At 40.3% G+C, this 26,699-nt stretch overlaps 1 protein-coding gene across 1 annotated transcript; it reads left to right on the plus strand.

Moving 5' to 3' along the window:
• The first annotated feature begins 524 nt into the window (after positions 1 to 524).
• Positions 525 to 24,175, plus strand: LOC133581317 (uncharacterized). Its single transcript, XM_061935329.2, has 3 exons — positions 525 to 998; positions 12,563 to 12,754; positions 21,741 to 24,175. The coding sequence occupies exons 1-3, from the start codon at positions 812 to 814 to the stop codon at positions 23,864 to 23,866; spliced, it is 2,505 nt and encodes an 834-aa protein (XP_061791313.1). The 5' UTR covers positions 525 to 811; the 3' UTR covers positions 23,867 to 24,175.
• Positions 24,176 to 26,699: the final 2,524 nt, after the last annotated feature.

The following is a 26,699-nucleotide window of genomic DNA, read 5'->3' on the forward strand; positions in this document are numbered from 1 at the left end:
CAGAGCACATTTGTATCACTACTAGAGGTATTTTGTCAAAAATAAAGGATTTAGTGTTTTATTAATATGACCAGCAACATTTCAATGGTACTATATGTAGGACTTTACAATACTGTACTGCCATCTACTGGTGACTTTTGGCTACCACACGATAAATTGACGTGTAGGCTAGAGGCAGTAGCTTAGTTTCACTTTCACTTTGCCTTTTACCTCATTTTTCATTATCACCAGAATAAAACACAGGACCAAAATGTATTGTTTTATTGGTGAATAATACACCAATATATACATCATTTTAGTTAGTGAAACAATTACAACAAAATAATACAATTAATCACTTTATTACAAACAACAGTTTTAACAAAGTCAATAATGCAAAATAAATGTAGAAAATCAAAAAGTGATCACGCTCCTGATTTACTACAAAGCTTTGAGTCTTCTGCGCATGACACATCTCGCGAGAGCAGAGCAGTCATAGACGAGAGCAGAACCGTCTTGTAACGTCAAGCGTGCCAACTGTCGTGAAAGCACATTGACGCAGAAAGAAGCCAGAAGGACGCTAATAAGTCAGTCTTATTATTTGTTCTTTAGTTTGACATATTTACGTCGTATAAAATACATCTTTGAGTCTTTATTCAAGGATAGAAGCGTCTCGGTGTGCTAGAAGCACTTTGCTAGATCTCCTGCTATCTTTGCTTGTTAGTTAGCTTAGCTCGCTAGTTAGCTTAGTTTGTTAGCTGCTAAGAGAAGTTATCAACACATCGCTAAGTAGAGATCAAGTGTGAGAGTAAAGTGTTGTGATTGTGTGAAAATGTCTACATTACACATGTTGAGAGCGTTGGTGGATCAGCGACTAACTGCTGCCGTTGAAGAAATATTTGTAGTGTTAGAAGGAACGATAGCAGAATACGAGGCGGAACTTTCTAGAACAAAGGAGCAGAACAAGCTACTAATGGACGCTGTTTACAAGAAACATCAAGTTGTGTTACAAAGAACAGGTTTGTTGACATCTTACTCTCACATCTTTACTAACTTTATATGTGATTATTAACACCTTTCTTCAATAGATGGTCAATCAGTGGCCTCGTGGTTAGAGCAGGGGTCACCAACCTTTTTGAAAGCAAGAGCTACTTCTTGGGTACTGATTAATGCGAAGGGCTACCAGTTTGATACACACTTCAATAAATTGCCAGAAATAGCCAATTTGCTCAATTTACCTTGAACTCTATGTTATTATTAATAATTAATGATATTTATCTTTGTGGAAACACTAATCATCTTAAATATATATAGAAGCAGATAAATATCAATATGCAACACTTTATTTTTATATTTTCTCTAAGTGCACATTTTTCAAAATGGACATTTTTAAATGATCACTTCTAAGACAGTCTTTTGAAATCACAATATCCCATTTTAAGTAGCGAGCCACTAACATTGTTTAACAAATTATAAAATTACTTTGCACCATGTTTGTACAAATAATAACTCATGTAAAATACAAAAGTCAACTCTCAAATGTTTAAATAAATCATGTCACACTTTGAACTGGACACCAAATCTGTTATCTGTTTCTTTGCCAGTTAGTGGGAAGCCTGGCATTGCATGCTGTCAACTAGTGTGTTTGCTGTTAACTAGTGTGTTTGCTGTTATCTAGTGTGTTGTACTCTGGTGTGTAACTTGACACTGCAACTCTGAGTGAGTCTTGCAGATGTGCATCAGTCAGGCGTGTTCTGTGTTTGTTCTTGATGAAGTTCATGTCAGAAAAGGCTGATTCACAAAGATAAGATTTGTCCTCATTGTTTGCGGAACCTTCTTAATCTTTTGGACATATTTGCACAGCCATCTGGCCTTACGCTTAATTATGATAACAGTAAAATGTTAAGGATCGGAAATCTAAAGGGAACGTCCTTTCGAATGGAATGCAAAGTGCCTGTTTTGTGGACATACGGTCCAGTTAACATACTTGGTGTTGTTGTCCCAGAAAATCTGGAAGATCTAGGCTCAGTAAATTATGATAATCAACTAAGAAAGCTGGACAAAATTATGCAATTATGGAAAGGGAAATCCTTAACCTTGTATGGTAAAATATCTATTGTCAACTTGTTAATTATTCCTCAATTTATTTATTTGTTTTTGTCATTACCAGCTCCATCACAAAACTTTTTAAAGATTTATGAGCAGAGGGTCTTCGATTTTGTCTGGGACAGCAAACCAGAAAATATTAAAAGAAAGGTTTTGTACAATGAGTATGAATATGAAACTTCTCAACCTTGAAGCTGTGTGTCTGTCTTTAAAAGCATCAATTGTTCCAAATATGTATTTAAACACTGAGTGGTACACAAGTGTACTGTTGGACAAAAAACATGTACTGTATCAAAAGAAATGGTATCCTTTTTTACAAATGATCCCCTCCCATTTTTCTTATGTAGAGAGTCTGCTGGGAAACATGGCGTGTTCATAAAGGAAACAATCCACTCATGGTGGTGTTTTCAATTGTATGTGCCAGAAAAAAGAGACGATATTTTGCAGCAGATAATATGGATGAACTCTAATATTGTAATAGATGGAAAGCCTTTCTTTTGGAAAAATATGTTTGAAAGAGGAATGATTTTTGTCAATGATATTATCAATGAGAATGGTAAGATGATGAAGTATGATGAATTTACAACTTTGTATGGTGATGCTTGCTCAAGCTTTTCATTTCATCAACTAACTGGAGTCATTGGGAAAATATGGAAACAAATAATTAATTATGGAACTACTAAATTATTAGTTTGTAAACCTCTAATAAGAAATTCCAGTTGGCAAAAAGGAACTAAAATAAATAGAAAAATATATAATTTCTATTTAATAAAGAAATCTTTGAAGGCTGGCCCATACAACACATATGGAAAATGGGAGGATTTTTTTGACTGCCCGTTGCCGTGGGATGCCATAGTCAAATTAATCTACAAAACTACTATCGATGTGCAAAATCGTTATTTTCAAATTAAAATTATTTATAACTTCTTACAGATGGGGAAAATGTTAAAATTATGGAATATGACAGAATCAGATGACTGCCGATTTTGTTGTCAGGAGTCTGAATCCACCCTGCATTTGTTTTGGTATTGTCATATTGTGTCTTCGTTTTGGGTGGAAGTTGAAAAAATGTGTTGAAGGATTGGTTTGTTTATGAAACTTGATGTGGTTTCTGTTATTTTAGGAGAGTTCATTGACAATCATGATTTAGTCAATTTAATTATAGTACTTGGTAAAAGGTTTATTTTTAAGGCCAACAACAGATATTCACTTAGTATTACTTTCTTTAAAACATTTATTCAGTATTTTTTAACTTTATAAAGTTACATGGTTGAAAATGATAATGATGCCAAAAAACATAAACAAAAGATGGGAAGTCCTCAAAGGCTTATTTTGAAAGTATAATTATGTTTATAGATGATATGCTATCTGTTGTTGTGTTCCCTAATTTGAGTGACCTGGACATAATCTGGATTGTACAGAAATGCTTATTTTGAAAATGTAATTTTGTTTATAAATGATATGCAATCTGTTGTGTTCCCTAATTTTCTTCTGTGTACATGAATGAAGGTGTGTGTTGCTGAGTCCCACTTGGATATTATCTGGACTGAACCTGCTTTTAAAAAACCTTTAAACAAATCTAATTTCATTGACAACCTGGTTTGGTGAAGATATGGTCCTTTTTTAGAAAATAAAATAAGATAAATACATTTAAAAAGAAATCTTGGATAAAAAAGAAAGTAAAACAATATAAAAATAATTACATAAAAATAGTAATGAATGAAAATGTTAGTGGACCAGCAGCACATACAATCATGTGTGCTTCAGGGACTGTGTCCCTTGCAGATGTGTTGTCTATGTTGTGGGAACCAGAATATTGGTAGCAGAAAGAAATAACCCCTTTTGTGTGAGTAGGTGTGGATGAGTGTGAATGGGGGGGGGGGAGGTTGTTTGGGTTGATGCACTGATGGAAAGTGTATCTTGTGTTTTTTCTATGTTGATTTAAAAAAAAATAAGATAAGATTTTTAGAACAGGCCAGCGGGCGACTCATCTGGTCCTTACGGGCGACCTGGTGCCCACGGGCACCGCATTGGTGACCCCTGGGTTAGAGTGTCCGCCCTGAGATGGGTAGGTTGTGAGTTCAAACCCCAGACGAGTCATACCAAAGACTATAAAAATGTGAGCCATTACCTCCCTGCTTGGCACTCAGCATTAAGGGTTGGAATTGGGGGTTAAATCACCAAAAATGATTCCCGGGCGTGGCCACCGCTGCTGCTCACTGCTCCCCTCACCTCCCAGTGGATGATCAAGGGTGATGGGTCAAATGCAGAGAATAATTTCGCCACACCTAGTGTGTGTGTGACAATCATTGGTACTTTAAGTTGAACTTAATAGGAAGATGGTTTGTCTTGTGGGGATGATGCAATGCTTTCATTTACATTCTTCATGAAAACGAGACAGTTTGAGGTTGATGTTCCTCTCAGTTTGTAACAATGTGTGATTGATTGTTTGAAGGAGTTATGAGAAGTTTGCATAGGAAAGGCTACACTTTCATCACGGTACACATTCACTGCTCAGTGTTTCCCCCAGAAAATGTGTTAGTTAAGGTGGTGGGAGGGGGCGTCGCCCGGGATAGGCGGCCGGACGGGGAAGGGGGTGGGTGGGTGTAAGGAACAGTGTAACTCGGCCTGTCGCCACCATCACGTCTCCACCTCATCGCTGCCACCACAGCCTGGGGGGGGCAATAGACTACAGACTCTGATTACATTGAACACATTGTTTATTAAAAAATAACCAAACAACAATATCTTATAATAAATAAAAATATTAGAGAAATAAAGAAGCCTACAATTTTTGGTTGTGTTTTCCGCTCCATTGGCAGAATGGCGATATATGATATATATCTCCATATTTTTTCCGTAAAGTACAAACAAAACACAAAACAGTCCTAGTTACCTGAGATACTAAGTATGTTATTATTATGACTTAGTAAGTCAATATTTTGACTTAGTAATTTGAGGTTAGTTTGTCTAAATTGTCAGACGATGTCTTCTCTGATGTCTCCATCATGTCCAGAAGTCTCTTCTTTATCTGGACGTCATCTTCTACTGCATTCAGCAACTTTGTCTCCATTGGAAGTTTTCCTTTTAGTCTGTCCTGCTTGTGGCTGTTGAGTTTTGCCTAGTGAAAAAAAAAAAAAAAATTATTAGGATTTTTACAAAATGACATTCAACAATCATGAATACATTATTATTATTATTATTATTATATTTACCAGCTTCTCAGGCAAATCATATAGTAGATGTAGATGCCCATATCGGCTGTTCAGATTTACTTTACAAAAGAGAAGTGTAGGATACTTCTCTTGTTGCCTTATTTGTATTTGACTTTATTAAATGTATTCACATTATCATTTGGTGCAGCTGGGCCGGAGCAGGAGGGGCTAGAAAGAGAAAACAAAGAAGACAGAGGGGGAAATTGTGGGGACAAGAGGGGGATTAGACAGAGAGACAAAAACAACAACAGCAAACACAACAACGTGATAGCAAATAAGCAGTTAGCGAAAATAAAAAATAATACAGAAATGACAATGAACATTTTTACACTACAAATGGAGCAATACAAATACCAATAGAAATAGTGCTATTGATAATGAACAATACCAATAATTTACCTTTATTATCAACAATACAGTTGTTCAAATGCAACAATACATATACGTAATGATAACTTGAGATACGAAAGAATGCAGAAAAATGGAGCGGGAGAAAGAGAAGCAACCTATATTAACCTTGTAGATTGTTATAGTAACAATAGGTTAAGCTTTGTCAGTGTGCCATGTGTTACCCAGTTTACCCTAGGGCAACAACGTTAATATATGTTTGATGAAACGTGATTATGTGCATGAGTGTACATATGCATATGTACTTGTATATGTACAGTATGTGTATGTGTTTGTACAGTGAGTGTATATGTACAGTATGTGTATATGTATGTTTGTACAGTGAGTGTATATGTACAGTATGTGTATATGTATGTTTGTACAGTGAGTGTATATGTACAGTATGTGTATATGTATGTTTGTACAGTGAGTGTATATGTACAGTATGTGTATATGTATGTTTGTACAGTGAGTGTATATGTACAGTATGTGTATGTGTATGTTTGTATAATGAATGTGCGTGTGGATGCAAGAACTTTGAGTATGTAAAAATGTACTGTATTTGTGTATGTATGTGGGAGCGTAGGTACCTATGTATGTATGTGAGTATATGTGAATTTGTATGTACAATATATTCGACTCCCAGTGTGCGTGGGAGCCAGAGTACGGCCCCAGCGTCCCCGAGAGCCCAACCCACAAACAGTAGGTGTGGTGCCCAGGGAACCAGGGACATCCGCCAAGCCGGCCAGCGACAGAAACCCCAGAGCCCGGCCCACCGCGCCGCCCACAAGGGTCAGCAGCAGGCCGCAGACAGACGCACCCGGCAGAGGACAAGGCACGAGAAAAGCAGGGGACAGCCAGACCCCACACGGGCAGAAAGGCGGGACGCCCCGCCCGGGGGGCCCAGAGACTCCCCGCAACCGGACGGGAAGACCTCCCCCGCCTTACCGGCAACCGGGCCCCCAAGAGCCCACCCCTCACCCCCGGAGAGCGCGGCGAGGCCAACCCCCGGCCACCCCACCCAAATCGGCCGCCACGGGAACCACCCACCCCACCCGCAGGGACCCCAGCGATGGAGATGGAACAACCAGCAACCGCCCCGCCGAGTCCCCCCCCCTGAGGGAAGGGAAAATAAAAAAATAATATTAATACAATATATTAAAAAATAAATTAATTAATTAATTAATTAATTTAAAAAAAGAATTAAAAGAAAATCACAGAAATGCTGACACACAAGGTCACTACCCCAGCAACTGGCCGACTCAAAGCACTTCGGAATACCTTGCAGCACCAAGCTACCACAATAGACGCAGGGACTAGACCCAGCAGGCCCCAACCAAGACAAGCACCTGGAAGGGATGGACGGTGTGACCCAGGAGCTCCAGACACGCAGTCCGGATGCAGTAGCCTGAGGCGCCGACCCCCGCCTGACAGGGCAGGCCCAAAGCGTACCCCCATAAATATACATACATATCCATATACATACACATACACATATACATGTTCACATACACAAAAATACACATATATACATACACATACACATATATATATATATATATATATATATATATATATATATATATATATACACACACATACACACACGTACACATACATTTACACAGTTCGTCAGCCCCGACAACCACAACGCGTGCGCGTTTCCACCAATCACAACATCAGCCACCCCCCTGCACCAGACCCATCAGCCACGGGCGCCCACACCACAAACAAACGGCAGCAATACCCCCAGACAGCCAACACTACCCAATCAAATCGAAGCGATCAAAAAAACTGCGACCGGCAGCCACACGCCAACAGGATCATGGAGACCAGCCAGCGTCAGTCAGCCCAAACGCCAACATGCAAACAAGAGACACCAACACCCCCCCCCCACCAAAATACTCCACCACCCCAACCCAAACCCGCACAAACACACCACCACCCAAACAACCGAGACACAGCATCCAGACCAGACATGGGGGGCCGCGCCGCCACCACATCAAGTCACCAACAGAGACCCCACAGCGCAAGGTCGGGCCACACGGGCACGAACCCCACCCAACAGAAAGTGAGACCCGCGCGACGCCACACACAAATAAATAATAAGATTTAAAAAAAAAAAATACAAAAAAAATATAATACAAAAAAAATGAAATAAAATAAGTAAATAATAAAAATAAATAATAAATAAATTAAAAATAATAATAATAGTAATAATAAATGAATAAAAGCCTGGCAGGCCACCAGACTGCAGTCCGCGCCAACCGACGAGGCAATGAGGGGTGCGCCGAACCCCAACCCCCCCATGCATGTGTATAAGGCCCCCAGAGTGTCTACTATGTAGTTAAAATTAGGAGGTCAGCCGTTACAGCCGACCTCCAGTCCCTATTGATGTTTGTACTGTAGCGTGAGTGAGATATGTATGCTTGTGGGAACTAATAATGTGATTAAAATTGGGGGACATCAAGGTCATGGTGGGTCCCAACCAAGCCGAGCTCCCCAAATCCTAAGTGTCTAATATGCAGCTAAGATTGAGGGATGGATGAGCAGGGGACAAGACAGGAGGACTGGAGCCCCATAGGAGGCATTCTCATCCCCCCGCCATGCCTCCCCGCAGGACATCCCCCAAAGTCTTATATATGTGTGACTGTGTGTGCTATAAGTAGGAGGAGTAGAAGGCCCGGACATCCCCCCCAGTCCATGTGGCCGACAACCAGGAACTACGGCCAGGAGGCCGTAGTCCCCCCCCCCCCCCCCCCCCCCCCCCCCACGGCCCGTGACCCACACCAGACCACTTTAACGTGAAGCCACGCGAGTCCACCCCCCGCCAAACAAAGTCAACCCCCACCCGCCCCAACCCAACCCTGCAGAGCCCATACCAGCAATCAAACGCAGAAAAACTGCACAGCCCCCATGCCCAATACAAACACCGCATCCCGGCCATCCACACAGCGACGTGCCCATACAAGTCGGCCAGGGTGCAGAAGCCAATGCATCCTGTCCGCACGTCAGCCCCCAAACCAGCCGGCAAGCCAACGCCAGCCAGCCCCCACAACACCACAAGCGCACAGATACCAGCCACAGTCCCCCAACCAATCCAACCCAACAGAGCGATGCCAACCGCTGGTAGCACCACAGCAACCATCACCACCACCGCCCGTCCGCAGTACAAACACCCGCGGTTGCCGAAACCGAAACAAAAAAGCGATCGACCCCGTAAACCACAACAACGCACACCCCCAGCTACCACCGAGGCCGCCAACCCACCTACCCCAACTCATCCACAGGCAGGCCAATCGAGCCACCGGACATCCACACCCATACACACACCTACACACACCTACACATACATATACACATCCACATACATACACACATACATATATGTATACATATACATACACATACAGTATACACATGCATGCATATACATATATACACACACACACACACATACATACACATTAATACAACCACACACATATACATATGCACACATATACACATACATACACAAAAAAAAAATGAAAAAATAAACCCTTTAAATAAAATAAATAAAAATAAACAAGAGGCCTAGTCACCAACAGTGCCCAGCGCCACCAAACCCCGCAGCCCTTCCCGCACGTCCAGGCCCCTCCGCCCACCACCCACCAGGCATCCCATCCGGCAAAAAGCCATAAGGGCCCAGCCCTGCGCCCACAGCCGGCATGCCACGGCACCTCAGCAGACCCGGTGCTGCGATCAGCAATGCACACCGGGGCAGCGACACATACGTACATATGTACCTACCGTATTTTCCGCACCATAAGGCGCCCTGGGTTAAAAGCCGCGCCTTCAATGAACGGCATATTTCAAAACTTTGTCCACCTATAAGCCGCCCGGTGTTGTAAGCCGCATCTAACTGCGCTAAAGGAATGTCAAAAAAACAGTCAGATAGGTCAGTCAAACTTTAATAATATATTAAAAACCAGCGTTCTAACAACTCTGTTCACTCCCAAAATGTACGCAAATGTGCAATCACAAACATACGTATATCAACATGGACAGAGCTGCGTGAAAAAAGCCACCCGGCCTCTTCGCGTAAACTTAAACTTACCTTAACCACTCGCTCATCTTTTCTTCATTTTTGTGGTTTCCCAGTCAACACTTTGTTGAGTTTTGTTAACTTTAAGCTCCAAAACGATGCTTAAAATTAGCTCTACTTCTCTGTCAGTGATACTCAAAACCGGTTTTCCCGGTTGTTCGATAAGAAAAGAACCGAGTCCTCGGACTCGAATCCCTTTTTGAGAACCGGTATCTGTTATCGAGACTACGATAGTAAAGAAAAAAAGTTGGTTCTTTATTCGAATCCCGTCCCGACCAGAAATGCTCCGTGGAACATCACAATAAATGACGTCACGTAGCTCAGTCATTAGGCGCAGATAGCGAAAGCAGGAAAACAATGGAGCGGAAAAAGCGCTCCAAGGTGTAATAAAGTTCAAAACAAAAAGGTATAATCCAATGAATAACTTTACTGAGAGATTTGAGCAGGGTACAAACACATGACCAACACTTTTACGACCAAGCGGAAACATAGCAACCAGGCTAGCAACGCACCTCCTTTATGGCAGCTGTCGCAACGTTCTTAAAGCAACCGCAGCACATACATATATATATACAACCTATCTCCCTTTTTTAACTTTTGTTTTTCTTTCCTTGTAAACAAAACAAAATCACACTGTATATGTGTTGTCTGTCTAATTATAAATAATGCAGACGAGGCGTGTTGGCTGAGTTCTTGACGTTTACTTTCACAGCGTGCTCATAACCTCATTCTTAGCTGCCGGGTGGTGACATGCAACAACACTTTTCGGGGCTACCGCGCATGCTCGTCACTCCCGTTGCATGCTGGGTAGTGTAGTTGTTATTTTCCCTAGCTCATAACATCACATCTTTCCCCCTATAAAGAAATAATGTTAACTCAATAAAGTGTATTTCTTTTTTTAGCTTTAACTTTTCATTTTTTAGCATTGTAACCACATTTGCAAACAACTTTTCTCTTCATAGAATTTTCTTTCAATAAAGAAATAAAGTGCAAAAATGTCAAAGCATCATAACAAACAGTTATGTCAAATAGCAGCAGAAGTGCACTTTTTGGAGAGCTGTATTATTTTCAGTTTTGTGCCCAAGGGACTGATTTTATTTAACACTATATTATTATTTATACACCTATAGTGATCACAGAGACAGGTTGTTTTTGTGTTACTGTATATACGTATTTGTTTTTCTGAAAAATCCCACTTAATATACTTTGGGTAACAACAGTCAATATTTATTTATTTTATTTTATTTTTTTAGGGGGGTAACAGTCAATATTTATTTATTTATTTATTAGCTTTTATTTGTTTCTTATATAATAAACGTGAGCTTTTGTTAAACCAAATATTGTGTGTTTTTTTTTCCATATACAACAACCTAGTTGGGAAAGGGCATGTTCACCACTGTGTTACATGGCCTTTCCTTTTAACAACACTCAGTAAATGTTTGGGAACTGAGGAGACACATTTTTTAAGCTTCTCAGGTGGAATTCTTTCTCATTCTTGCTTGATGTACAGCTTAAGTTGTTCAACAGTCCGGGGGTCTCCGTTGTGCTATTTTAGGCTTCATAATGCGCCACACATTTTTAATGGGAGACAAGTCTGGACTACAGGCAGGCCAGTCTAGTACCCGCACGCTTTTACTATGAAGCCACGTTGATGTAACACGTTGCTTGGCATTGTCTTGCTGAAATAAGCAGGGGCGTCCATGGTAACGTTGCTTGGATGGCAATATATGTTGCTCCAAAACCTGTATGTACCTTTCAGCATTAATGGCGTCTTCACAGATGTGTAAGTTACCCATGTCTTGGGCACTAATACACCCCCTTACCATCACAGATGCTGGCTTTTCAACTTTGCGCCTATAACAATTCGGATGGTTCTTTTCCTCTTTGGTCCGGAGGACACGACGTCCACAGTTTCCAAAACCAATTTGAAATGTGGACTCGTCATACCACAGAACACTTTTCCACTTTGTATCAGTCCATCTTAGATGAGCTCAGGCCCAGCGAAGCCGACGGTGTTTCTGGGTGTTGTTGATAAACGGTTTTCGCCTTGCATAGGAGAGTTTTAACTTGCACTTACAGATGTAGCGACCAACTGTAGTTACTGACAGTGGGTTTCTGAAGTGTTCCTGAGCCCATGTGGTGATATCCTTTACACACTGATGTCACTTGTTGATGCAGTACAGCCTGAGGGATCGAAGATCACGGGCTTACCTGCTTACGTGCAGTGATTTCTCCAGATTCTCTGAACCCTTTGATGATATTACGGACGGTAAATGGTGAAATCCCTAAATTCCTTGCAATAACTGGTTGAGAAAGGTTTTTCTTAAACTGTTCAACAATTTGCTCACGCATTTGTTGACAAAGTGGTGACCCTCGCCCCATCGTTGTTTGTGAATGACTGAGCATTTCATTGAATCTACTTTTATACCCAATCATGGCACCCACCTGTTCTCAATTTGCCTGTTCACCTGTGGGATGTTCCAAATAAGTGTTTAATGAGCATTCCTCAACTTTATCAGTATTTATTGCCACTTTTCCCAACTTCTTTGTCACGTGTTGCTGGCATCAAATTCTAAAGTTAATGATTATTTGCACAAAAAAAAAGTTTATCAGTTCAAACATCAAATATGTTGTTTTTGTAGCATATTCAACTGAATATGGGTTGAAAATGATTTGGAAATCATTGTATTCCGTTTATATTTACATCTAACACAATTTCCCAACTCATATGGAAACGGGGTTTGTATTTCTATTCTCTCTTTATCTTATTTACTTATTTACCCAACAGACATCCAGCAGCCCCCTCACATGAAAGAGGAAGATGAGGATACACACAGGAAAGAGGAAGAGGAGGGAGAGTGTGTTGTAGGGCAGGAGGAGGAGGATGATGTCAGCAAGTTTCCACTGACTGTTGTCTCTGTGAAGACTGAAGAGCATGAAGACAAAGCACCTGAGTCCTCACAGCTTCATCACAGTCCAAGTAAGCACATATCATTTTATTCTCAAGGCATTCAATCCATCACAACTGGACTGTTCACTTTGTCTTAGAAGACTAATCCAAGTAGGCTTCATCACTTCATGCTCATACACTTCAAGTCTTAAATCTAATCATTGGAATCTAGAGGGGAACTGCGCTTTTTGGGGGAATTTTTCTATCGTTCACAATCATTATAAAATACATGATGGCGGATATATATTGTTTTAAAATCACATTCTAACTCATAAATGTAAATAAAAGTCCACTTGCAAAGGAGCCAATGGGAGGTCCTCTATAACCATCCAAAAAGTGCCAACAATACTCCATTTGCATTTTGTGGCTTGAATAGCAAGCAAGTATTAGTGATATTGTTATTATAAGTGCTAATGCAGACAAACTATTTATAGCTTGTGTGTCTATGTTGACATCAGCGGCTGGTGAGCCCCTTCCTCACCTCGGTGCTGGTGAAAGATTATTCCAGATCATGAATTGTGCCTCTCACCTGGATAGTAGAAGGATGAGGACGTACTCTGACAAGTTGGTAACATTTGACAGCTATTTAGACCCAGCGAACAACACAAAAAGACGTTTAGCTTCTCCCCCCTTTTCCGTGCGACAATTATGAATCATTCTTCATCTAAACGGGAATATAACTAGATCTTATCAGTCTGAATCATAGTGACAGCAGACCTTGTACAGTAAGTGCTGTTCTATTATGTTTGTTGGCTCTCATGAAGTCTGCAGTATGTAATATTCAGAGATGTTGTTAAAAAAAAGCGAACCTCGTGTTGCGTTTTTGAAATGAATGCGCTAATGAACAATCCAGCACCCCCCGCAACCCATAAAGGGACAAGCGGTAGAAAATGGATGGATGGATGGATGAGCAAAAATAGGTACATATTACATCTTTTAAAATGCAGCTGTTACTAAATGACATATATACCTACTGCATGTACATAAAACCTTAATGGAGGGGTTTGGTTGTTTTTAAGTTCTTTATAAGCAGAATATTGTAAGCAGACTTTAATTCACATTTATTTACTATTTAGAATGCATAAAACATTATATATATATATATATATATATATATATATATATATATATATATATACTATATATATATATATATACATATATATATATATATATATATATATATATATATATATATATATATATATATATATATACTCCCGAACCCCAACCCCCCCATGCATGTGTACAAGGCCCCCAGAGTGTCTACTGTGTAGTTAAAATTAGGAGGTCAGCCATTCCAGCCGAACTCTAGTCTCTATTGATGTGTGTACTGTAGCATGAGTGAGATATGTATGCTTGTGGGAACTAATAATGCCATTAAAATTGGGGGACATCAAGGTCATGGTGGGTCCCAAACAAGCCGAGCCCCCCAAATTCTAAGTGTCTAATATGCAGCTAAGATTGAGGGATGGACGAGCAGGGGACAAGACAGGAGGACTGGAGCCCCATAGGAGGCATCCTCATTCCCCCGCCATGCCTCCCCGCAGGACAATACCCCAAAATCGTATTTATGTGTGAGTGTGTGTGCTATAAGTAGGAGGAGTAGAGGGCTCAGACATACCCCCCACAGCCCACGACCCACAGGCGCAGCAGACCACTTTAACATGACGCCACGCGAGTCTACCCCCTGCTAAACAAAGCCAGCCCCCGCCCGCCCCAACCCAACTCTGCAGAGTCCATACCAGCAACCGAACGCCGAAAAACTCCACAGCCCCCATGCCCATTGCAATCACCGCATCCCGGCCATCCACACAGCAATGTGCCCATACGAGCCCCGGCCAGGGGACAGAGCCCCTCAACGGGGGAAGAAGCCAATGCATCCCGTCCGCATGTCAATACCCAAAACAGCCGGCAAGCCAACGTCAGCCAGCCCCCACAAGCGTACAGACACCAATCACAGTCCCCCAACCACTCCAACCCAACACAGCAATGCCAACCGCTGGTAGCACCACAGCAACCATCACCACTACCGCCCGTTCGCAGTACAAACACCCGCGGTTGCCGAAACCGAAACAAAAAAGTGACCGACCCTGTAAACCACAACAACGCACACGCTCATCTACCACCGAGGCCGCCAACCCACTGACCCCAACTCATTCACAGCCAGACCAATCGAGCCACCAGACATCCACCTCGGCCAACCCAACACCCCAACGCACCGTGCCACAGCCCCATACAGCCACAGAGAGCGCCGAGGAATGCAGCCGAGAGGCGAGCGGTACGCTGCCGCCCCGGTCTGGGGAAGAACGACCTGCAACCCAGCGCGCAGTAGACCCATCACCGTTCAGACGTTAATAATACAGCCACGGCGTGGCTTCCAGATCACGGTAAAGTTGACCGTTGATAAAAAGTTTATCCACCGCGATGACAGCACAGCATCCTTCCATGATAAACTTCTTACAAAGTGGGAACAGATGGCGGCGCCTGTGGAGGATTTCCTTTAGGAACTGATCGTTGATGCTGAACTTGGATCCTTTCAGCTCTCGGCCCTGGCTCCTCACCTGCTCCTTCTGCTTGAAGTCTTCCAATTTCAGTCAGCCATTTTCAATATTCCGCTCCCAATACTTTTGGCTATTTTTGGAGAGTAACATCACAATAGGAACTAGGGTAGTCCCGATACCAATAATTTGGTAACAGTACCGGTACCAAAATGTATATCGATACCTTTTGGTACCGAAAATGTTAATATTCGCTGTATTTTAACAGAAACATGTACAATACAATAAACATATGTTTCCTATTGCACTCCAAAAAAAGATTTTAGAATGTTAAAATTCAAAATAAAATGTATCAAACACATTGGGCTTTTCTTGTTACACTCAAAGAACAATGTTCAATTTTCCATATTACATATAGTCTGCCATAACCAAGGATTAGGTTGGAATACAATAAACATCTTTATTGACATTATATTAAATGCTTCAGGATTCATGGTTGGCTAGCTTGCCTAAAACCTCTGTTAAAAGTCTTTACAAAATACTTCTCTACAGTTTGTTTTATTATTAATCCCACTGTGAATATTAAACTACCACAATGAGTTTGTCCGGTATCATAGCTACATGTATGATGTTTGCATTGAAAAAAAAGGTGTGAAAATCAGTTTAGTATTTAGAAAATGATATGATGGATGAAATGCACCAACACTTCATTGCGCCTGTCAGCAAGTGGAGATGTTGACCTGTTCAAGATGGCGGCCCCACAGCTTGTCGGTGCCAATAGGCAGTAGCGCTCTATTCATTAATGATGTCTAGGATTAAAGGCTTGTGCAGTGTCCAGCAGTTAAAAGACGGAGAAGGGAAAATAAGTTACCTATATAAGCAAAACCGGAAGAATAACTTTCAAAATAAGAGTTGTGTAAAAGACTAAACACATCTTAAGCCATCGCAGGCCACACTAAATGACTTGGCTGGCCACATTTGGCCCGCTGGCCTTGGGTTAGAACTTAGTCCCATCTTGTTTTGCTACTTTACAACTTGAGCTAAATTAGCGCTTATCATCACTTCCTGTCTCCTCAATGTGTAGCTTTAGCATGCTTAGCTGTTCCTTCTTGTACTAATCTGTGCATTTGCAAAGTTTGAAACTTGTTTCTAAACTTCTAAAATGACATTTCTTCAAGTCAAGGCAGCTCAGAAAGAGTAAATTAAATACAAAGTTAAGCTCAAAATGACTGATATTTTGTTTTGATAGTTACAATTTGACAAAAAGTAAGTAAGGACAAAACATTGCTTTTAATGTCATCCAGTATTAGTTTTTACAGTGTAAGTACATGAATATATATAATATATATATATGTAATTTAATGTCACCCAGTATTAGTTTTTACAGTGTAAGTACATGAATATATTATATATATATATATATATATATATATATATATATATATATATATATATATATATATATATATATATATATATATATATATATATATATATACACAGTGTTTCCCACAGGACAGGCATCTATTTGTGGTGGTGTGGTCAGGGGGCAGCGGCGGCAGCGGCGATGACCAAGAAGAACGCAGAGTTGGAATATAATTACATCACTTTATGTACATATTTATATACAGATTTGAACAATTAGTTATTCACTGAAATATATTTATTAATTATGGTTCTTACAAAAAATATATCTTATAAAATATAAAAGCTAAAATGTCTCTTAAAGCTCTGCCCCTTTAATTAGTGCATACATCATCTGTGTGAAGGAGTGAACATCCAACATTAGAATGTATTACTAACGAGTAGAAGCGCTCTATGTACAGTGCCGTCTAACCAGCAGCTCAACACATGCAGGGTTCAACGTTAAGGTTTTTTTCTACTTGCCCGACTTCTCAAATCTACTTGCCCCAATATTTTTACTTGTCTTGCCTAGGATTTTTTCTGGCTGCGTAGTGCTCATGGCTTATATCTTACTAAAATCCTTCCCGTTGACTATTTACAACACTACAAAGTATTTATTATTATTATTATTATCTATAATTACATTTAAATGGCATTGCATACATGTAAAATGAAATGCTATTTCACATTATTTGACCAGTAGCAGCTACACTCATCTGAACAGGTCAGCCACCTGTTTAAAGCCCGATCACAGTTGAAATCTTGAAATGAAGGGCCTTTAATGGCCAAAACATTAACCTGGACAACATTTTAACAGCTGGTTGGCTCAGATGTTATTCTTTTCATTGCATTCACATGTTGCAGTGGACAGTGGACAATTTAGCTTCAGTATTAATGTAGTATCTGAAGCACCGTCTCCACGTGTGTTTATTGACAACAGGGTTATAACCTGGACATGTTAGCTTAGGGCTTCACGGTGGCAGAGGGGTTAGTGCATCTGCCTCACAATACGAAGGTCCTGAGTAGTCTTGGGTTCAATCCCGGGCTCGGGATCTTTCTGTGTGGAGTTTGCATGTCCTCCCCGTGACTGCGTGGGTTCCCTCCGGGTACTCCGGCTTCCTCCCACTTCCAAAGACATGCACCTGGGAATAAGTTGATTGGCAACACTAAATTGGCCCTAGTGTGTGGATGTGAGTGTGAATGTTGTCTGTCTATCTGTGTTGGCCCTGCGATGAGGTGGCGACTTGTCCAGGGTGTACCCCGCCTTCCGCCCGATTGTAGCTGAGATAGGCTCCAGCGCCCCCCGCGACCCCAAAGGGAATAAGCGGTAGAAAATGGATGGATGGATGGATGTTAGCTCGTTGGTATGGTAACAGGTAGTGATGGGTTGATGAGGCTTCATGAAGCGTTTCGACACATTGCAAAACTGTATTGATACTGTGTCGATACTGTGTCACTAAATACTGACATCTGCTGGACATTAAAAATCCCTACATGCAACCTATGGACCGACTCAACTGACACTGATTTGATGCCCTAGTATATACAATAATATAAACCAAGTCATTGTATTTCATTTAGGATTATTTCATAACTTCATTTAAATACAAATATATTTTTTTAATCTTTTTTAGATACAGTCAATAAATAATGTGAACATGTATCATAACATGGAAATCTAAGAGAACGTGTTGTGAATGAGGATGCTTGTGGACCTGGAATTTTTTTTTTTTTATATATATATACACATTTTTATTACAAAAAAACCCAGTTTTTCCAACGTATTCAATTTTAGACGCTTTCTCTTCTTAGTTATTTCTCGGGCTGTAGAAAAGAGCCGCTCACAGGGCACAGAGGAGGCGTCAGTGAGACACAGTTGGCGTATCGGTCACGTGACCAAAACAGCTCATGATGGGTCACGTGACTTTCTAAAAGCGGTACGTGCACCGACACAGGGTTTTGCTTTATGAGCTCGACGCATGCGCCGAAGCATCGGTGTTGCCGGACCCATCACCATTAACACGTGACTGTTACTACGTGCGTCTGCCCCGGCCACCACACTGTCAGTGAAACGCTCGGTGAAATGGCGGATTAACGTTAAATATATGACGAGCCGCGAGTGATGCAGCTATAACCTATCTACCTATAACCTATATTATCCTCGTATTTTCATCCCGTCCGTCCGTCCCTCTTCTTCTTCTTCTTCTTCTTCTTCTTCTTCTGGCCCACCAGAAGATTTTGGCGGAGTTACAATGCATAGTAGGCTACCGCCACCTACTGCACCGGAGTTGTAACTACAAGCTCCATTCACAGACAGAGTCTCATTGCTTTTATGAGCGGTCGAGCGAGTCGAAAGCCGAAAAATCAATTTGTGGCGGACGTAATTCTTTCGTGGCGGGCCGTCACAAATAAATGAATGTGTGGGAAACACTGTATATATATATATATATATATATATATATATATAATTGAATGTCATACAGTATTAGTTTTTACAGTGTAAGTACATGAATATATATATATAATTTAATGTCATCCAGTATTAGTTTTTACAGTGTAAGTACATGAATATATATATATATATATATATGTATATATATATATATATATATATATTAGAGATGTCGATAAATGCTTTAAAATGTAATATCAGAAAATATCGGTATCGCTTTTTTTATTATCGGTATCGCTTTTTTATGTTTATTAAATCAACATAAAAAACACAAGATACACTTACAATTAGTGCACCAACCTAAAAAACCTCCCTCCCCCATTTCTTTCTGTTATTAATATTCTAGTTCCTACATTATATATCAATATATATCAATACAGTCTGCAAGGGATACAGTCCGTATGCACACATGATTGTGCGTGCTGCTGGTCCACAAATGAATCCCGCATAACAAACACCTCCCACCTCCCGTCCATATAACCCACCAATACAAATCAAACACCTGCACAACACACTCAATCCCACAGCCCAAAGTACCGTTCACCTCCCCAAAGTTCATACAGCACATATATTTCCCCAAAGTTACGTACGTGACATGCACATAGCGGCACACACGTACGGGCAAGCGATCAAATGTTTGGAAGCCGCAGCTGCATGCGTACTCACAGTAGCACGTATTAGGGATGTCCCGATCCGATATTTGCGTATCGGCAAGGCATGGGAAAATGCCGATCCAGATCCAGTTTAAAAAAAAAACTCCGGTCCGTGTTTTCCAACGCACCGATTTAAATAATACATTCCACTTTTCTGCTGCTCCCTAATTTCCGTTCCGCATTTTCCAGCGCACCTTCAACACATCCACAGGTCTGTGGATTCTCACTTATCTCCGTTCGGTGCCACGCGTCCACACCATCAAAATGCCGAAAACATTTCCAGATCAACACCGTATGAAAAAAATAGTGATTTTTTAGTTGTGATTTCCTTCTCTGCATGAAAGTTTAAAAGTAGCATATATTAATGCAGTATGAAGAAGAATGTTTTCATGTAGACACATAGAATCATCATACTGCTGTCATTATATGCATCAAGTGTTCATTCAAGGCTAAGGCAAAATATCCACATATATATGGTGTATCGTGACATGGACTAAACATATCCACATATATATGGTGTATGGTGACATGGACTAAACATATCCACATATATATGGTGTATGGTGACATGGACTAAACATATCCACATATATATGGTGTATGGTGACATGGACTAAACATATCCACATATATATGGTGTATGGTGACATGGACTAAACATATCCACATATATATGGTGTATGGTGACATGGACTAAACATATCCACATATATATGGTGTATGGTGACATGGACTAAACATATCCACATATATATGGTGTATGGTGACATGGACTAAACATATCCACATATATATGGTGTATGGTGACATGGACTAAACATATCCACATATATATGGTGTATGGTGACATGGCCTTAAAATATGGCAATATTAAACAAAGGCCATATCGCCCAGCCCTAGTTCAATGATGCCATTTTTGTTTGTCATGTATAATTTTGTCTATTTTGTGTTTATCCTTGAATAAACAGTTCAGTTTCTTGTTACCAACCATTGTGTATTATTCAAACTCCCCTAATTCAGCTGGCTAGTTGTTATCAAGAGTACTAAAACCCTTTTCAACATGATTCTGACAACTAAGTAGGCTAAATAACTTTAAACTTTAATACATGCTCAGATAGGCCAGTATCGGTCAGTATCGGTATCGGATCGGAAGTGCAAAAACAATATCGGTATCGGATCGGAAGTGCAAAAACCTGGATCGGGACATCCTTAGCGCGTATCCAACTCAAAGTCCTCCTGGTAAGAGTCTCTGTTGTGCCAGTTCTCCACAGGCCAATGTGTATCCAACTCAAAGTCCTCCTGGTAAGAGTCTCTGTTGTCCCAGTTCTCCACAAGCCAATGGTAAAGCTTGACTGTCATCGTTCGGGAATGTAAACAATGAAACACCGGCTACGACGTAGCCGCTACGTGTTTGTGTTGCTGCAGCCGGCCGCTAATACACCGCTTCCCACCTACAGCTTTCTTCTTTGCTGTCTCCATTGTTCATTGAACAAATTGCAAAAGATTCACCAACACAGATGTCCACAATACTGTGGAATTTTGCCATGAAAACAGACGACTTAATAGCTGGCCACCATGCTGTCCCAAAATGTCCTCTACAATTTGTGACGTCATCATACCGAGACGTTTTCAGCAGGATATTTTGCGGGAAATTTAAAATTGCACTTTATAAGTTAACCCGGCCGTATTGGCATGTGTTGCAATGTTAAGATTTCATCATTGATATATAAACTATCAGACTGCGTGGTCAGTAGTAGTGGCTTTCAGTAGGCCTTTAACTAATTAACTATTATTCAATCATCACCATATTTCATGTTTGTCCTGTTGTTGGTTAATAAAAGTCCACAACCATAAAAGACTTCCAGTAAGATGTGTAATAAGAGCTATAAATGATTTAGATATGATAGTTTTGATGCATATATTTGATTAGGCCAACCTCACATCATGTGGATGGTTGGCATAAGAGCGGCAAAGTAAAATACAGTAACACCTCATTTGTTCTGCAGACGTCCAGCGGGTGTCAGCAGAGAGTCAAGAAGAGATTCCCTCCAAGCAGCAGGAGTGGAGCTCCAGTGTGGGACAGAAGGAGCTGGAGCCCCCACACATTAAAGAGGAAGAGGAGGAACTGTGGGAGCAGCTTCAAAAGCTGGTGGAGGCTAACGAAGAAGATGAAGCTCAGTCCTCACAGCTTCATCACAGTCAAAGAGAGGAGAACAGAGGGGCGGAGCTTGTAAGTCAACACATCACAGAAGCTGATGGAGAGCATTGTGAAGATATCCAGTCAGAACCAGACAGCATCTTTGCTCCACCCTCAGACATGGACCACATGATGTCACACTCTTCTGATCACAGTGACCACATCCAAAAACCTCTGGAGAGTAAAAGTGACTCTAAAGGTGATACGAGACATCACACTAACAACAAACACTACATGACCACACACATGAGAATACATACTGGAGAGAAACCTTTTACTTGCTCTGTTTGTAAGAAGCGTTTTTCCAGAAAGAAACACATGATCAGACACATGAGAACACACACTGGAGAGAAACATGTTGCTTGTTCAGCTTCTGATCACAGTGACCACATCCAAAAACCTTTGGAGAGTAAAAATGACTCTAAAGGTGAAAAGAGACATCACACTAACAACAAACACTTTGACTGCTCTGAATGTGGGAAATCATTTAGACACAAGAATCATTTTACAGTACACATGAGAACACATACTGGAGAGAAACCTTTTACTTGCTCTGTTTGTAAGAAGAGTTTCTCCACAAAAGATTACATGACCACACACATGAGAATACATACTGGTGAGAAACCTTTTACTTGCTCTGTTTGTAAGAAGAGTTTCTGCAGAAAGCAACACATGACCACACACATGAGAACACACACTGGAGAGAAACATGTTGCTTGCTCAGCTTCTGATCACAGTGACCACATCCAAAAATCTTTGGAGAGTAAAAATGACTCTAAAGGTAATAGGAGACATCACACTAACAACAAACACTTTGACTGCTCTGTATGTGGGAAATCATTTAGGCAGAAGAGTCATTGTACAGTACACATGAGAATGCATACTGGAGAGAAACCTTTTACTTGCTCTGTTTGTAAGAAGAGTTACTCCAGAAAGTGTGACATGACCACACACATGAGAACACACACTGGAGAGAAGACACCTTTTGCTCGCTCAGCTTCTGATCACAGTGCCCACGTCCAAAAACCTTTGGAGAGTAAAAATGGCTCTAAAGGTGATACGAGACATCACACAAACAACAAACACTTTGACTGCTCTGTATGTGGGAAATCATTTAGACACAAGAATAATTTTACAGTACACATGAGAACACATACTGGAGAGAAACCTTTTACTTGCTCTGTTTGTAACAAGAGTTTCTCCACAAAACATTACGTGACCACACACATGAGAATACATACTGGAGAGAAACCGTTTAGTTGCTCTGTTTGTAAGAAGAGTTTCTTTACAAAGCTTAACATGACCACACACATGAGAACACACACTGGAGAGAAACCTTTTACTTGCTCTGTTTGTAAGAAGAGTTTCTACACAAAGCTTCACGTGACCAGACACATGAGAACACATACAGGTGAGAAGCCGTTTAGTTGCTCTGTTTGCAAGAAGAGTTTCTCCATAAAGCAAGTCATGACCACACACATGAGAACACACACTGGAGAGAAACCTTTTGCTTGCTCAGCTTGTGCTAAAAGATTTAACTCTAAGAGGGAAATGACCACACACATGATAACACACACTGGTAAGAAACCTTTTACTTGCTCTGTTTGTAAGAAGAGTTTCTCCAGAAATCAAAGCATGACCATACACATGAGAACACACACTGGAGAGAAACCTTTTGCTTGCTCAGCTTGTGCTAAAAGATTCAACACTAAGAAGAAACTTATAGTACACATGAGAACACACACAGGTGAGAAACCTTTTACTTGCTCTGTTTGTAAGAAGAGTTTATCCAGCAAGGCAAACCTGACCATACACATGAGAACACACACTGGAGAGAAACCGTTGAGTTGCACTGTGTGTGATAAAAGGTTCATGTATAAGCAGCAGGTCGGTAGACACAAGTGTGTAACAGTCATGGAAGCTGCAGGGATGTAAAAACACTTCAACAGTGATTGTGCTAAATGTAGTTTAAAAACACAGCATGTTTAATATGAATGTATATTTGATGTTGTATGTAGTGCTTCTCATCTTCTAGTCTTATTTGTTGTCCTGTAGTTACTTTTTAAGTTGTGTGCATGTATTGAATATTATATATGTAGCTACTATTTTATTTTATTTTCTCATCTTTGAAGAGGACATCTTATTATTATCATTTGCATTTTTTTCACACATTTTTTCCATTGCATTTTATTGATGTTATTATCCAATAAAAAGTCAGAATGAATAAAATGGTTAACAAAATGTGGACTCTGGTAGATTAGCAGCATTGTTACATCATGGATGTTAACTACTGCAAAACATCAACAAAGAAGAAAAATGCTGAAGTTAGCAACTCCACTCACGATGGCTCTAAAGTTCAGTGATGTGTTGCTAACGAGAGTGTGTGAGTTTTGTGTAAACACGTTGATACAGGTCTACATCTTCTTGGGGACTGGAACACAGATATGTCCTGAAAGGATGCACCCATTTTTAAAACCTTCACTAAGCTGTGCCACCAACATTGTCTCACTTAGCTCATTAAGCAAACTACCAGGGTGAGTGAGTCCTTTTAAACCTTCATAGACTTCCTTGTGACTTCTGACCAGTCTAAGATCACCACAAGTGGAACTACTGTATGCGGCTTAAGTGATCATTCCATCATTTTCTATACCCTTAAAGAACATAGAACTGAGGCTGACGGCCACAAAACAAGTGAAGCTACAATCCTTAAGACCTAGACTAGCAAGGCTTTCAATGACAAACTGGCACATTAAGACTCGCCTGGTACTTGCAAGTACACAGGTTTTTGGCTCAATTCCTAACCTCAGAAAAGTAGATAACTTCACAGTCAAAGTGGCTGACAATATTATAACAAACAAATATTAGATGACCTATCTTGGCTGCATCGTAGAGACTAATCTCTCCAGTGAAAAAATGACTACAAAGAATCAACCGACAAATGATGTTCTTACTAGTGTTGTCCCGATACCAATATTTTGGTACCGGGACCTGTACCTAAATGTATTTTGATACTTTTCTAAATAAAAGGGACCACAAAAAGTGCATTATTGGCTTTATTTTAACAAAAAATCTTAGGGTACATTCAACATATGTTTCTTATTGCAAGTTTGTCCTAAAATAAAATAGTGAACTTGTCTTTTAGTAGGAAGTAAACAAACAAAGGCTCCTAATTTAGTCTGCTGACATATGCAGTAACATATTGTGTCATTTATATTCTATTATTTTGTCTAAATTATTAAGGACAAGTGGTAGAAAATGGTTTATTAATCTACTTGTTCATTTACGGTTAATATCTTCTTATGTTCTGTTTTAACATGTTATATCTACACTTCTGTTAAAATGTAATAACCACTTATTCTTCTGTTGTTTGATACTTCACATTAGTTTTGGATGATACCACAAATTTGGGCATCAATCTGATACCAAGTAGTTACAGGATCATACATTGGTCATATTTAAAGTCCTCATGTGTCCAGGGACATATTTACTGACTTTATAAACATAATCTATATTTTTTTTAAACGAAAAAAGATGTTGTGATGCCAAAAAATATTGATGTAATCATAGAAGTAGTACTTTTTACAGGCGGTATAGTACCGAATATGATGAATTAGTATTGCGATACTATACGAATGCTGGTATACCATACAACCCTAGTTCTTACATAGTAGGATCACCCGGCTGGTGGGTGGAAATACACTTAAGACTCTAACACAAGCACTCATTGAACCCCACTTTGACTACAGAGTTCATGTTTGGTACCGTGACGCCTTAAAAGCCCTGAAAAACAAACTCCAGACAGCCCAAAACAAAATGATTGGGCTTCTACTCAACCGTTTCCTTAAAGTGGGGAGGCTCTTGGTAGGTGACAGAGTACATCTTCTTGCAGTTGGTCTGGTGTACAAGATACACCATACCACTAAAATACCCATGTACCTGTCTAGATACTTCAAAATATATTAACCATTATAACACCAGAGGTAGTTGTACAAGTCATATGCAACCCAGATCTCACTCCAAAAAAGGTTGTAATTAGTTTGCCTGCTATACCACCAACATGTGGATCTTCCTATCAATAGCCATAAAGGAGTGTCAATCCCTTACTTCCTTCAAAGCAGCTTTGACAAGACATCACAGGTTGCAGCTACTCGTAACTGGGAATATACAAAGCCTTTTGCTGCAATTTTCTTGCAGTATTGTTGTCTGTTTGCTACTTTCTGCATACTTTGTGTTCTATCTGTGTGAGCGAACAAATATTTCAACTGAAACCATCTCAGGCTTTCTTGTAGCAGTGAATGTGTACCGTGATGAAAGTGTAGCCTTTCCTATGCAAACTTCTCATAACTCCTTCAATCAATCAATCACACATTGTTACAAACTGAGAGGAACATCAACCTCAAACTGTCTCGTTTTCATGAAGAATTTAAATGAAAGCATTGCATCATCCCCACAAGACAAATAATCTATTGAAGAAAAGTGTTAATAAACAAATATAAAGTTCGTAAAGATGTGAGCGTAAGAAGTCAACAAACCTGTTGTGTGTAACACAACTTGATGTTTCTTGAAAACAGTGTCCAGTAGTTGATTGTTCTCCTCTTTTGTTCTAGAAAGTTCCGCCTGGTAATCTGCTATCGTTCTTTCGCACATGTTCACACAATCACAACACTTTACACTCACATGTTCACACAATCACAACACTTTACACTCACATGTTCACACAATCACAACACTTTACACTCACATGTTCACACAATCACAACACTTTACA

Source organism: Nerophis lumbriciformis, linkage group LG37, assembly GCF_033978685.3.
Source record: "Nerophis lumbriciformis linkage group LG37, RoL_Nlum_v2.1, whole genome shotgun sequence".
In the NCBI taxonomy this organism is placed as follows: domain Eukaryota; kingdom Metazoa; phylum Chordata; class Actinopteri; order Syngnathiformes; family Syngnathidae; genus Nerophis; species Nerophis lumbriciformis.

What these genes read in the sequence shown, in the direction of transcription:
- LOC133581317 (XM_061935329.2), top strand. Translation starts at nt 812, where the DNA reads ATGTCTACATTACACATGTTGAGAGCGTTGGTGGATCAGCGACTAACT. An exon ending in AGTTGTGTTACAAAGAACAG is followed by an intron (nt 999 to 12,562) that starts GTTTGTTGACAT and finishes TTTACCCAACAG; the next exon opens with ACATCCAGCAGCCCCCTCAC. An exon ending in ACAGCTTCATCACAGTCCAA is followed by an intron (nt 12,755 to 21,740) that starts GTAAGCACATAT and finishes TTTGTTCTGCAG; the next exon opens with ACGTCCAGCGGGTGTCAGCA.